Raw genomic sequence first — 13,519 nt, 5'->3', positions numbered from 1 at the left:
GAGTCGAGGAGGAGGATTGAGGAAATACGTCCTAAATGTTGAGAAAATCATATTTATCCCCAACGCAAACGAGAGGCAATGCAATGGAAACATTTCCTTCAGAGACTATAAAACGTAGCCCAACAGCAACTCCCGTCCCATTTGATCCACCTCAAAGCTCCTAGGAACCAAGTTCTTATAATGACTATGTAATTAATGCACTCAAAAAGTCTGGTTAATAGTTTACCAGATTCTAAGGTTGCTTCTTAAGTGATTCTTTTTATCCCTATTTTAATGCCAGAAAATGAAACTATTCACTTCCCACTCAAAGTGTGCTCTTGCATCCTTTCCCCTAAAACTGCTCTCTCCTCTCCGACCTCCCCCTTCCTACCCCCTGCCCACCTTCTTTTTCTCCAATGAGAAGGAAATGACATCTCGGGGCTTCGAAAGGGTCCTTTGTATACAGAAACTTTATTGTCTTTTTGGACGGTTCTGGACCTTCTCGGTAGCAACTAAGATTGCCCCTTGTGGACGCCTACACTTCGCCTCCCCTGCCTGATGCCACCCTCTCCCCACCCCACAGTTAGCTAAGCCTTTGTCTCCATTACAGACCTAATCTCAGAGCTACCTTCAAAGAGGGGGATGGCCCAAGGTTGGCGAATAAAGACGTTTTGCCTTTCTCCTGTGAGAGTGGTGAAACAGGTTTGATTTGTACTAATGAGTAGCTTGAAGCCATCTTTACTGGGAATTACAAGCTGGAATTTTTAGTCACAGGAAAATAAAGCATCTCACAAGCTACTTACTTTCATGAACACACCAAACCTCTTTTTTACTGAGTCTTTTCATTCTTCGGTGAATTCTCCAATTAAATAGGCTGAGGTACTTTAGGAGGGTGGGTTCAAGCAAACTCTTGTTAAATCGGTAAAGCCACACCCACGCTGGGCGGCCCCAGAGGCTCACAGAAACTCCACCCTAACCCTTTCCAGATCACAAGGGTGAAAGCAAAGTAATCTTTTACCTTTGAATTTCTATCCTGGAAATGATTCGTATAGCCCCAAATTAAAGCAACCCAAATTTTTGGTCTCTTGGAATCCTTTTAGATCTTGCTGAGTTCTTCTACATCTCCCTTGGGTTTTCAGAATGCAAAGCAAACTTAAAAGTCATCTTTACTCAGAACCAAACACTCTTGTTTAATATTAACTTGATTTCCATGGAGTATCCTTCTCACACCCCACTGAGATCCACGCGCTGTAAGAAGGAGCCCATCACCCGCGGCCAGAGTTGAAACCTGGACAGTTGAGGACCATCACACAGTTACTCTGGGAGAGGGATCTGTCTTTTGGTCTTAAGGAAATAAATGATAGACCAGTAGTCCAGCACTGGGCTTCACTGGATAGGAAAAACAGAATTCGCGGTACTGCTGAGCGTCGACTGCTTGCTTCTGCCCGCCTCCAAACCAGAGCGTCGCGGGCACCAGTTTGAAAGGGAGTGTCCAGGGCCAGCCACTGCCTTTGACGGCACTGTTTGCTCCAAGCTGGGTTCACTTCCCACCCCATTTCCTCTCTATGTCGAAGCATGGCCCTCCTCCTCCCTCCCCGCCCAGCCCAGTGCGCCCCAGAGCTTGGGGCATCCAGCTTGGGGCCACAGTCTCTGCTCCATCTGTGCTGGGTCAGAGACAGAGCTGCCGGGAGGGGCGGCATCCTGGAATGGCAGCCCCCTCACACCACACCATGGGGTTTGGCCTGCTGTGTTATATTGAAATATTATACCTATAACTTAAGTTGTCAGTAGATTGAAAAACATACTATTTTATACTGTATCTAGAAGTGTGTAGTAAAACCTGCCCAAGAGCTTATTAGATCATTTCATCCAAAGCAATTCTACCAATAAGTCACAATTAAATTTCTCCAAAAAGGTGGCGCTGCCGAACTTTTTCATAGAAAATGCTGTTTCAATGTGTTTTGGAGATGAATTCTTATAAATAACATCATTAACACACATAGAACAGTGTCAGGTGTGAGCGAGGGAAATACATATCAGTTAGGGGAGACTTCTGGTCCTGGCGTGGAGTGATTTGGGGGGAAAGTGGGCAGCTTTCTGCCTTGTGCTGTTTAAAAGCTTTACAACGTGATTCATTGATTTGAAATGACCACCCGTGACATCAAGATATATTCATATTCAAGCTTGAGGATAAAAAGAATATTCCAAAGTTAAATATAAGCTTCTGGATTTTTAAAATAGTCTAATCAAGAATGTTTCTCAATAAAGTCTGGCAAACTTTCAAGGGTGTTACTCTATAATATCTCTTTGGCTGTAACAAACATGATTTTTTAAATGTTAGCACTTGTTTTGAATTCAGATCATTTCTAATTTTGCCTGTTAATGAGGCCTGCCTTTTAAAAATCCAGGCGATAATTTTATAAAACTGATATGAAATATTTATTACCATTGAAGTCTCCGTTTATGAGAGAATGTTACACATAAAAATAGTCCAGGGCCAGCGTCCTGGGCGTGTGTCCAGTTTCACAACGCCCCTGCTTAGAGGGCCTTGCGCTGACGTTTAACGCTCTGCTGCTGTCTTGAAATTCGTAAGCACTTTCGAATAAGGGACCCCACGTTGTCATTTTGCACTGGGCCCTGCAAATTATACAGCCAGTCTGTGCTAGTCCAAGAGATGTCCTACCAAATAACAACAACAGTATAATAATAATAATAATAATAAGCGTTCTGCAATCAAACACTGGGAACCACTGTTTATGCTAATCCCATTCTTAAAGATCCACGGTGTACACTCATGTTAAAGACTCTGGTAGGCTCTAACTTTATTTAACTCAGTGTTTCTCGAGGTTTTTTTTTTTTGACAACAGGATTCTTTTTTTTTTTTTTTTTTTTATGTAACACCTTTATTTCTGCTGAATGTACTTTTGAAAAGCCAGTGATTTGAATAAAGTCAAGGTGGCCTTATAATATTTTCTGGAATTGAGGGAGTACTGCCGTCTATCCCTTAAAAACATTTTTCTGGTCTATCCTATCAACGTTAATACTTTAAATCCGAGCTCCAACTTCCTGTGAAGCAGAACTGCCCCCAAACTTTCTCAAAACAGTGGTAAATCTGGCCTGCTTTTAATTAATTTATTAATTTATTTGTTTATTTATTTATTTATTTATTTTTGGCTGTGTTGGGTCTCGTTGCTGCGCACGGGCTTTCTCTAGTTGCGGCGAGCGGGGGCTACTCTTCGTTGCGGTGCGCGGGCTTCTCATTGCGGTGGCTTCTCTTGTTGAGGAGCACGGGCTGTAGGCGCGCGGGCTTCAGTAGTTGTGGCTCGTGGGCTCTAGAGCGCAGGCTCAGCAGTTGTGGCACACGGGCTTAGTTGTTCTGCAGCATGTGGGATCTTCCTAGACCAGGGCTTGAACCCGTGTCCCCTGCATTGGCAGGTGGATTCTTAACCACTGCGCCACCGGGAAGTCCTGGCCTGCTTTTAAAGTCTTTGGAGAGAGACAGTTTTAGTCTTCCTTCATCAAACTTGAGATTGTTAGATATTGGGCTTTGAGTTCTGTATTCAGAATGTTTTCAGTCATTCACAGATAATTTTAAAAATATTCCTTTTCCTCAGATGTGAAATCAGATCTTTTTTTTTTGTCCAACACTATCTTGCAAATTCTAATTCTGTTTAAACATTTCGTAGGCAATGCATCACATTATCCCAACACATCCACCTCTGTGCCAGGTATACCCAGCAGGTACCCAGAAGATGGCTTTGTGCTGTGATTCCTCCTGATGCTCTTGTGAGCCCAGAAATAGGGCACACGTCGTGCCGTGGGCACAGAGGCACTGTCAGTGATGTGTTTTGCCCACTGGCAGAGTGATTCTTAAAATCACTGGGCTTCTTATACACTCAGTGTTTATCCAGTGGGGATTGAAAATAATGCCTCAGCCCACTTCATTATTGGTCTGTAGAACACATTATGAATCAGAGAGATCCCTCAGAGACTGCCATTTCTTCTGCTCTGCACACAGAGCTGGCATAAATTTTGGCCAGCAGCGGTATCTGTGCCCATTCCTCTAAGCCCCACCAGATACATCATCGCTTCTGAGCATGTTGGCTTCAAATAACATGGCCAACCATCTCTTCTTTCCTCTGCTAGATCTTTATAAAATGGCAAGAATGGTGGGTTTAGATGCAAATGGTAAGGCCACATTTAGGGAGCTGCCATGGGGATTTGGTGTTTGTCTCAGAACATAGAGCAGTGGTGGGAAGATTTCAGTCTCCTGTACCGGGAAACGAGGGTCCTTCAAGGCTTTCCGGTTTATCCCCCAAGAGCAAGGGTTTAACAGTGCTTGTTTGTTTACTTCCACACAAATGCCAACTTTCTGACTTGTATTTATTTACATGCCAAATTTATTCATTCAACAGTCAGTGTTGGATAATGATGATTATCTCCGAAGTTCATAAAATGGCAAAATTAAGAATTATTGTAGGGGCTTCCCTGGTGGCGCAGTGGTTAGGAGTCTGCCTGCCAATGCAGGGGACACGGGTTCGAGCCCTGGTCTGGGAAGATCCCACATGCCGCGGAGCAGCTGAGCCCGTGAGCCACAACTACTGAGCCTGCGCGTCTGGAGCCTGTGCTCCGCAACGGGAGAGGCCGCAGCAGTGAGAGGCCCGCGCACCACGATGAAGAGTGGCCCCCACTCGCCGCAACTGGAGAAAGCCCTCGCACAGAAACGAAGACCCAACACAGCCAAAAATTAATTAATTAATTAATTAATTTTTTAAAAAAAAGAATTATTGTAATTACTGGCTATTACAGTAGTATTTGGGAATTCAGAGAATATTATAAAATATTTAAAGTGCTTTGCTAATATTCTCTTTCTTGTTAGCTTTACTGCCAAAATCAGTACTTCACTTTTTTTCTTTGGCCATGCTGCACGGCATACGGGATCTTAGTTCCCCGACCAGGGATCGAACCTGTGCCCCCTACAGTGGAAGCACGGAGTCCTAACCACTGGACCGCCAGGGAATTCCCAGAACTTCACTTTCTTAGCAATGAAATCCCCACCCAGTTTTAGGCGACGATGATTATTATCTTACTGATTTATATTGTCCTCTCTTAAATGTCTTCTTGTCCCCAACCAATTTTGAGGTGGTTTAAGGATGAGGACTTTTTGTACATGATTTGATTCTCGACAGGTGGCTGGAGTACTGCAGCTACTCATCAGTTTCTTTTTTTTACTTTTTTTTTCTTTTGCCGCCCAGAGCTGAAGCTCTGAGGGTTTTGTTTGTTTGTTTGTTTTGTTTTTTTTAATTTATTTATTTTTGGCTGTGTTGGGTCTTCGTTTATGTGCGAGGGCTTTCTTTAGTTGCGGCAAGTGGGGGCCACTCTTCATCGCGGCGCGCGGGCCTCTCACTGCCGCGGCCTCTCTTGTTGCAGAGCACAGGCTCCAGACGCGCAGGCTCAGTAGCTGTGGCTCACGGGCCCAGTTGCTCCGCGGCATGTGGGATCCTCCCAGACCAGGGCTCGAACCCGTGTCCCCTGCCTTGGCAGGCGGATTCTCAACCACTGCGCCACCAGGGAAGCCCCAGTTTCTTGATAATTAAGAAGACAGCTTGTCACCAATTACCCGACTTATTCCGGTGTTTTTCTTTTCAGCCTTTTGTCATACACGACATGGAGACGTTGTGTATGGCCGAGAAGACTCTCGTGGCCAAGCTGGTGGCCAACGGCATCCAGAACAAGGAGGCAGAGGTCCGCATCTTCCACTGTTGCCAGTGTACGTCTGTGGAGACGGTCACGGAGCTCACGGAATTCGCCAAGTCCATCCCGGGGTTCGCAAACTTGGACTTGAACGACCAAGTCACTTTGCTGAAATATGGAGTTTACGAGGCCATATTTGCAATGCTGTCTTCTGTGATGAATAAAGACGGGATGCTGGTAGCATATGGAAATGGTTTTATAACTCGTGAATTCCTAAAAAGCCTAAGAAAACCATTTTGTGATATCATGGAGCCCAAGTTCGATTTTGCAATGAAGTTTAATGCACTGGAGCTGGACGACAGTGATATTTCCCTTTTTGTGGCTGCTATAATTTGCTGTGGAGGTAAGTTACTGATTTCACCTGCTGGTGCTGTGGCACTCACAGCCTCCTACCTAGAGAATTTGGCGGTGGTAAATCCGACGTGAGTGGGGTGGAGCCAACACTGTAGGGGAGAAGGGTGTCCGAGCCCCACATTGCCACTGACCAGAATTCAGTGAGAATGATATCAATATCATATCATACTATAGCATATGTTATTTTTTTGTTTCAGAGCTTTTATTTTTTATTTTTTAAATTTTTATTTTATATTGGAGTATAGTTGGTTTACAACGTTGTGTTAGTTTCAGATGTATAGTAAAGTGATTCAGCTATACATATACATATATCTATTCTTTTTCAGATTCTTTTCCCATTTACGTTTTTACAGAATACTGAGTAGAGTTCCCTGTGCTATACAGTAGGTCCATGTTGATTATCTATTTTATGTATAGCAGTGTGTGTATGTTAATCCCAAACTTCATGTTATTATATATAAACACATTTGTAAAGTATAAATGTTCTATCTGTAATTACATGAATATATATTTATTTAGAATATAGTGGAAGATTAGGTATCATTAATAATTATAGGGCTTCCCTGGTGGCGCAGTGGTTGAGAATCTGCCTGCCAATGCAGGGGACACGGGTTCGAGCCCTGGTCTGGGAAGATCCCACATGCCGCGGAGCAACTAGGCCCATGAGCCACAGTTGCTGAGCCTGCGCGTCTGGAGCCTGTGCTCTGCAACAAGAGAGGCCGCGACAGTGAGAGGCCCGCGCACCGCGATGAAGAGTGGCCCCCGCTCGCCGCAACTAGAGAAAGCCCTTGCACAGAAACGAAGACCCAACACAGCCATAAATAAATAAATAAATAAATAAATAAATAAATAAATAAGCTAAGATCTTGCGATAAATGCTACACAAATTACCTTTAAAAATGGTCTTTTTTAAAAAAAATAATAATTATAATGTAATTATATCTATTATATCTAATATCTATTATATATCAGATATAATTGTAATAATAGTATAATGTATGGTGTATAATATCATCATATACAGTCGGCCCTCCATATCTGTGGGTTCTGCATTTGCAGATTCAACCAACTGCGGATTGAAAACATTCAGAAAAAAACATTTCCAGAAAATTCCAAAAACGAAACTTGAATTTACCACACACCAGCAACCATTTACATAGCATTTACATTGTGTTAGGTATTACAAGTAATCTAGAGATCATTTAAAGTGTATGGAAGAAGGTGCGTAGGTTATATGCCATTTTATATATGGGACTTGAGCATCCGTGGATTTTGGCATCTCGGGGGGCCCTGCAACCAATCCCCCACGGATACCAAGGGACGACAGTGTTATAATTATGTTATTATCATATTATATCCATATTACAGACAGTATTATATAAAGTCATACAGATGTTAGTACAGTTGCTGTCTCTATTGGTATATTTATGCTATTTCATAATGAAAAATATCAGTAGCTAACTGTCAGTGACTGCAAAGTGTGCTTTGCCAAAGGAAATGGATCCCAGTGAAGGAGGATCTAGGCCTCTGTACGGGGGAGCTGGCTCTGCAGTCCCCGGGTTTTTGGCTCGGTGTCACGTTCCTTTAAATAGCCCTGTCCTGGGTCTAAGAAGGTCAACCCTCTACTGTAAACTCGGCTGACCCTACCCAGCCTTAGGGGAGACCGAAGGGGCCACTGCCTCCTCAAGCTGCCTGAAGCTGTACTGTCCCCCGCGAGTCCCTCACTCGTGGAATTGAGGCTGGCCACAGTTGCCCGGACTCTGGACGTGGAGCTGGGTGAGGGTGGCCCAGCTCCACGAGGTCTGTCCTTCTGACCATCCAGCTGGGCACAGGTGGAGGAAGTCCTGTGCTCTGGCAAAAAGCACAGAATGTAATCTATCACCGTCCTTTGCACGCTCAAGATGTCGTGTTGTGGGGAGAGCAATGCACAGCTATTTATAAGTAGTATGACAGTTTTATAAAAGAAATTTTAATCATAGATCAGAAAAATGTCTGGTGAGATATACATGAAATCTGTATGATGGGGTTAAAATTATGAGGGGGGGTTCACTTACTATTTTTTTAAATCTCTCTCTTTAAAAACTTAGTAATTATTTTATAACCAAAAAAAACAATGAAAAATCCACATCATGAGCAACACTTTTGAAAATCCTAGTAATGCGTGGGACTCTAAAGAGAGCACTGCCTATTGAATATGGATGGTGGGGGCTGATTTTCTGGACCAGGGGCAGGATGCATGGATCTGAGCTGTCCCAGGAAGTCTGGTGTCTGTGTCTGAGGCGCCCCGGGGAGGTCACCTGGTGTCCACATCACTCTTCCTGCACCAAGCCTCAGACCTCCCCTCTCTGGGTCACCTCAGCATCCTCCCGTATCCATCCTCCGATTCATTTCTGGCTCCACCTTCTTTTCAGCTGATTTATATTGGAAGGTACCTGTAATGGTGCTTTATACCACAAAACCGAAGTCAAACATAATCACACTCCTTAAATATTGTTGAAACCGAGCATCTAAGAAGACACAGGAAGAATTTCATTTTCCATATTATGCAAAAGCAGTTTGTATGTATAGTTACTCCTCTACATACAGGTTTTCCCCTGACAGGTGTAATCAGATAAATCCTAAATGAAGCGGCCACCCTGTAAGGTAGCTAGTCATTTTAAGGTCGTAGAAATATTTAGGAATGAGTATTTGTCCTGTCTGCCCCTATCAGGCCCAGCGACTTGGGAAAAATCTAGTTCTATCTTCTAGGTAAGTTGACAGCATCTAAAGGCAGCTGAGCTTTTGGTAAAAAAAAAGGCCGTGTCCAATCAGAATGTTTGGTTTCTCGGGAATTCCCTGGCAGTCTAGTGATTAGGACTCCACGCTTCCACTGCAGGGGACGTGGGTTTGATCCCTGGTCGGGGAACTAAGATCCCACATGCTGAGTGGAGTCGCCAAAAAAAAAAATAAATAAAGGTTTCTCAAACAGAAAAGCAGTTACTAGGTATTAGCATGCTGGTAATTGCCCTCAAACATCTCTCCTTTCTTTTGAGGATAGATCGGCCCGGCCTTCTAAATGTGGGACACATTGAAAAAATGCAGGAGGGTATCGTGCACGTGCTCAAACTTCACTTACAGAGCAACCATCCCGACGACGTCTTTCTCTTCCCAAAACTCCTGCAAAAGATGGCAGATCTGCGGCAGCTGGTCACGGAGCATGCGCAACTGGTGCAGGTGATCAAGAAGACGGAGTCCGACGCCGCCCTGCACCCGCTGCTGCAGGAAATTTACAGGGATATGTACTGATTTCTTGGAAACGCACACAAAAAAGAAACTTTTCAAGCGTTTTTAAAGGCGACAGCACTACAAGTGAGAGACGGGAGCAACGCAACTTTGCACAAGTGTCACCATTTGAACCTGGGACGAAGGAAAGTATAAGCTCTAGGTAACCGGAATCCTGTTCCATGTTTCTTTCCTTTTTTAACCACTGCTTCAAGAAATGCGGGTGATAAACAGCTATTAGTCAGGACTTGGAAAATGAAGCAGAATGGTGTTCAGTGGTCTGATTTAATGCACCCGATGTGAATCAATGCAGATTTCTTTGTCACATTAGGAATTTACTGGTGAATTAACCTCAAAATACGTGGCCTGTCTTCCCTTTTCACCACCTTTTGACTGTTGTGCTTCTTTATAATTTTGAAAACTAATCAGCACTTTGTAATTTTTATAATCCTGTAAACCTAGATGTCTCCAAAGGTTAGGTATTTAAAAAGTTTCCTGAATTTGAAGAAAGACAACATGCCGGTTTTGAATCGTAGGATTTAGAATGTCAAAGAATGATTCGATAAGCTATCAAAATGCAGCGATTGTTTTGTTTCAGTTCGCTGTTTTCGTGGTGTAACTAATATGTGAAAAAGCCTATTCCCAGGTTTGTGTAGAAGATCCCGGAAAGCCACGTCTCACGGGCCCTCTGGACTCGATCCTCCGCCTGTTTAAAGCTAGTGTCTGTGGTCAACAGGAACAAGACAGACTCTGAAGCATGTCAGCTTCCCATTCCTCTCACCTCCATTTCCTATCAAATCTGAACCAACTGACTCAGGCTGTTTGGGGGCCAGGGTCACGTCTCCAGGGGCAAAGTGACAAGTTATTTGTAAATCTTGCTCTCGGCCCCCTCTGTCAAGGCAGCTCCTTGGTCTTTTTCTGTGTTGCTTTTTGAAACATGCGGCTTAATTTTTGTAACTCTTGCTGGTGGTAGCTGCTCCCTGGAGTGGAGAAGACGAGGCACAGGTGACTTTATAGTGTGGCCTGGGGGCAGGGGTCTCATCTGGAGAGTGAACGGGGCAGGCCGGGGCGGGGGTGCGGGGGTGTGGGGTGGATATGAAATGGTGGTTTTACTCATCTCAGGATGCACAACAGGCTGGTGGTTTTTACAAAGATTTTGAGAGTTGTTTCCTTTTCCAACTACATATGTAAGGTAGTTTTGCCATTATCTGCAATATCTGTTTCAGCCTTAAAGATCAACTTTTCAACCTTGGTCCAGTTATGAAGGCGGTATGGATTATGGTTTTCGTCTAGAGCACACGGACCTGGAAATACTCTTTTTCTCTCCACCGTGGTAGATTAATGGTCCCATCAGAGAACTTCCAGCAGTGCCTCTCCCGAGCCAGACTGGGCTGACCCTGCCAGTTCGGCCCCTGGATGCCTCTTGGGCGATAGCATTTACGACCTGGTTGTACCCTTGATGCCCCTCCCCCTCTATCTTTAGGAAATTTGGTTCTATAAGGTCATTATTATTTGCCGTTAAAGAATGGCTAGGATTGAATTTGATAAAGTTCCCAAGATCAACATTATTGTAAATAAAACTGTGAGACTTCAACTAGAAAAAAGCAGAACTTACAATTAGGACATCCTTTTACACATTACACGTTTAGTGGTGTGTTTTATCTTTATTTTTTTTAAAGATCCAATCAGAGGATCTGCTGGAAGCAAATCAAAGCGTTTCCACTTCAGAATGACACCAATCAGGGGTTGCCCTAAGTCAGAAAGGAGTTAAGCTTTGAGTCACAGGGTGCATCCGTGTCCCCATTCTTTCCTAAAATGCGAACTCCCTGGGCTGATGAGCCTGGAGGCCTGTGGCTTGTCCAAGGTCTCGGGGCAGGATCCCGGTGCCAGGTGTATGTGGCCTCTTGCTCTGGTGTCTTGGGACAGATCTATTCAAATGGACACGGCGTCGGAAAGTGAGCCTTGAGACTCAGGCTTTTGGAAGGGTTGTCTGTTCTGTTTAGCTTCTCATACAGCCTGTCTGAAAGAGCTCCTAGCTCACGCGTGCCACGGGAACAAGCTGACGGCGGGCCTAGGTTCTGCATCAGCGGCGTTAGTGAGCGTCTGGTCCTCTTGGGGCCCAGCTAGACCACCAGCGATGCCCCTAGCGAAGCCACAGAGGACCTCAGCTTGAAAGCCACTTGACATTGTTCACTTGTTAATAGGAAGAAATTCATTTGAAATAACAGGGTCACTAATTGCCACTCAGAGTATTTGTGGTCACCTAATCAAAGATTTCTCCAAGCACTGATAGTCAAATATAGACGAATTATTCACCAGTTCAATATATGGTAGTTTTTCGAATAGTAGCTATTTAAAGAGCACACTTCTTGCTTGCTAGGTTTCAGTAGACGTCAGCATGAGGTCCAATGGAAGCAGGTTCCAGAAGCTTCAAACCACAAGTGTGGAGCTGGCAGCCCGGGATGCTGGATGCAGGACATGGCAGGACCCCCTTTCACCACCTTGACCCGCTCTTCAAGCCACTGTTTAAACCTGGTTCTTCCTTTCCTCAACTTGTCATCACAGAAAGTGCCAGACTCTTCAGAGACCACAGATTACCAGGCAGCCTTTGTCTGGGAAGGGGGGACCATGGGGCTCCTCCAGGACACCCTGCTGCCGTCCTGCCAACGCCCCTCCTCTCTGCCTCCTGGGCATTTCCAGTTGGGGCTCCCATGCCCTGCCTTCTGCCCCTGCCACCCTGTGAGAAGCCTGAGGGCTGCACATGCAGGACGCCGCCGACCTGACGTCCAGTATTGTCAGAAACAGGGCGCCCCAGCCGTCAGAGGAGCATTTTGACTACTGCCAGAGCGCCAGAGCCCTTCCTGCTGCCCGCCTGGCCTCCAGTTTCCCTGTGACCTTTCAACAGCTCTCTAGTGAGAGGCGTTTCAAGCATCTTCCCAAAGAGGATATATGCACAGGGGTAAACAGTGAATGTGAATTGAGGGGAAAGAATTCCAGAATTCCAGAATGTCCGTGAGAGATGTCCCTGTTAAAGGGAGTCCTTCCTTCTACTTTAAGAGCACAGAACGCACCTTTCCACGGTACTGATGGCGTTTCCTACACTGGGCCACATGAAACTCTAAGGAAACAGACGACCTTGAGGACCGTGGATGTTCCAGCAAAGGGCAGCAGCCTAAGATATGAGCAGAAGCTCAAGGCCCAAGTGAGATCCTTTGTTTGATGTATGGTGATAAGTACTATTAATTGAGCAACTACTGTTTTCCCAAACCTACAGCATGACAGCTACCTCAATAGAGCTATCAAAAGATACTGTTAAAATTAAGGTCCACGTAACACTGGGCCTTTTGGTGCAGCTCTAGTCAGACCATCTATTGTTAGGGCTCAGAGGCTGGATGCTCACCTTTGCTGTGTGCACACTGAGAAATGGAAGGTTATGTGGATTTTTAAAGGAATTTTATTGTTTAAAGGGAGCCTTGGGAATTCCCTGGTGGTCCAGTGGTTAGGACTCCACCCTTTCACTGCCGAGGGCCCGGGTGACCTGCTCACCCAGGGCCGCCTCCTCTTGAGCTATGCCTGCTGGCCATGCATGAGGCTGTTCACGGGGAAATCCTGGCAGATGAGGGTGGAGAGATGCCTCCATGCAAGCCTTAGTCACACCGTGGCTTCAGGAGGCCTCGCCACGCCCCAGCCCCACCTGTGCCCCTCTGTGTCTGACTCCTTTTCAAGCCACTGTGACACTGGGCACATTTGACACCTGGTGGCCAGATGCACGATGGAGGGTTTTTTGTTTCTTGTTTTTGTCTTGACCCAATGACCACACCTGTCTCTGGAATGTCTTAAAAAGTCCTGTTTAAATATAAGTCCGTTGTTTCAACCAGGGGGTCCGGCGCTCCCAGCTAAGACCAACTTGACCACCGGCCTGGCCTTTTAGGGGGGCTTCCAGGGACCGGGGGAAAACCAGCCACCTTCAAGTGCCTCTTCCACCCGTGTGGCCTTGCAAAGCGCAGAGCCCACGAGGAAGACTGTGCCAGGTGCTCACGGCTCCTCACCTGCGCTGTCGACGCAAGTTCCTGCTGTCGCCTCCAATCCTCAGCCCCGTCTTCAAGTGGAAACACCCGGCTTGGACGAAGGGCCGCCTGGCGGTGCAGGTTTAGCCCCGGGGGTGGCCTGC

The 13,519-nt window shown here is 45.5% G+C and overlaps 1 protein-coding gene across 5 annotated transcripts in view; it reads left to right on the top strand.

Annotated features, from left to right (window-relative positions):
- Positions 1–9,772, top strand: part of PPARA (peroxisome proliferator activated receptor alpha) — a 70,612-nt gene extending 60,840 nt beyond the window's left edge. For all 5 annotated transcript variants that reach the window (XM_061206218.1, XM_061206219.1, XM_061206220.1 and 2 more), the window contains exons 7-8: positions 5,629–6,076; positions 9,125–9,772. In XM_061206218.1, coding sequence (XP_061062201.1) covers positions 5,629–6,076; positions 9,125–9,372 — 696 coding nt within the window. In that variant the 3' untranslated portion in view covers positions 9,373–9,772. The remainder of the gene's footprint in view (positions 1–5,628; positions 6,077–9,124) is intronic.
- Positions 9,773–13,519: the final 3,747 nt, after the last annotated feature.

Source organism: Eubalaena glacialis, chromosome 11 (genome assembly GCF_028564815.1).
Source record: "Eubalaena glacialis isolate mEubGla1 chromosome 11, mEubGla1.1.hap2.+ XY, whole genome shotgun sequence".
Classification (NCBI taxonomy): Eukaryota; Metazoa; Chordata; class Mammalia; order Artiodactyla; family Balaenidae; genus Eubalaena; species Eubalaena glacialis.
This window is presented reverse-complemented; position numbering and strand designations above follow the sequence as displayed.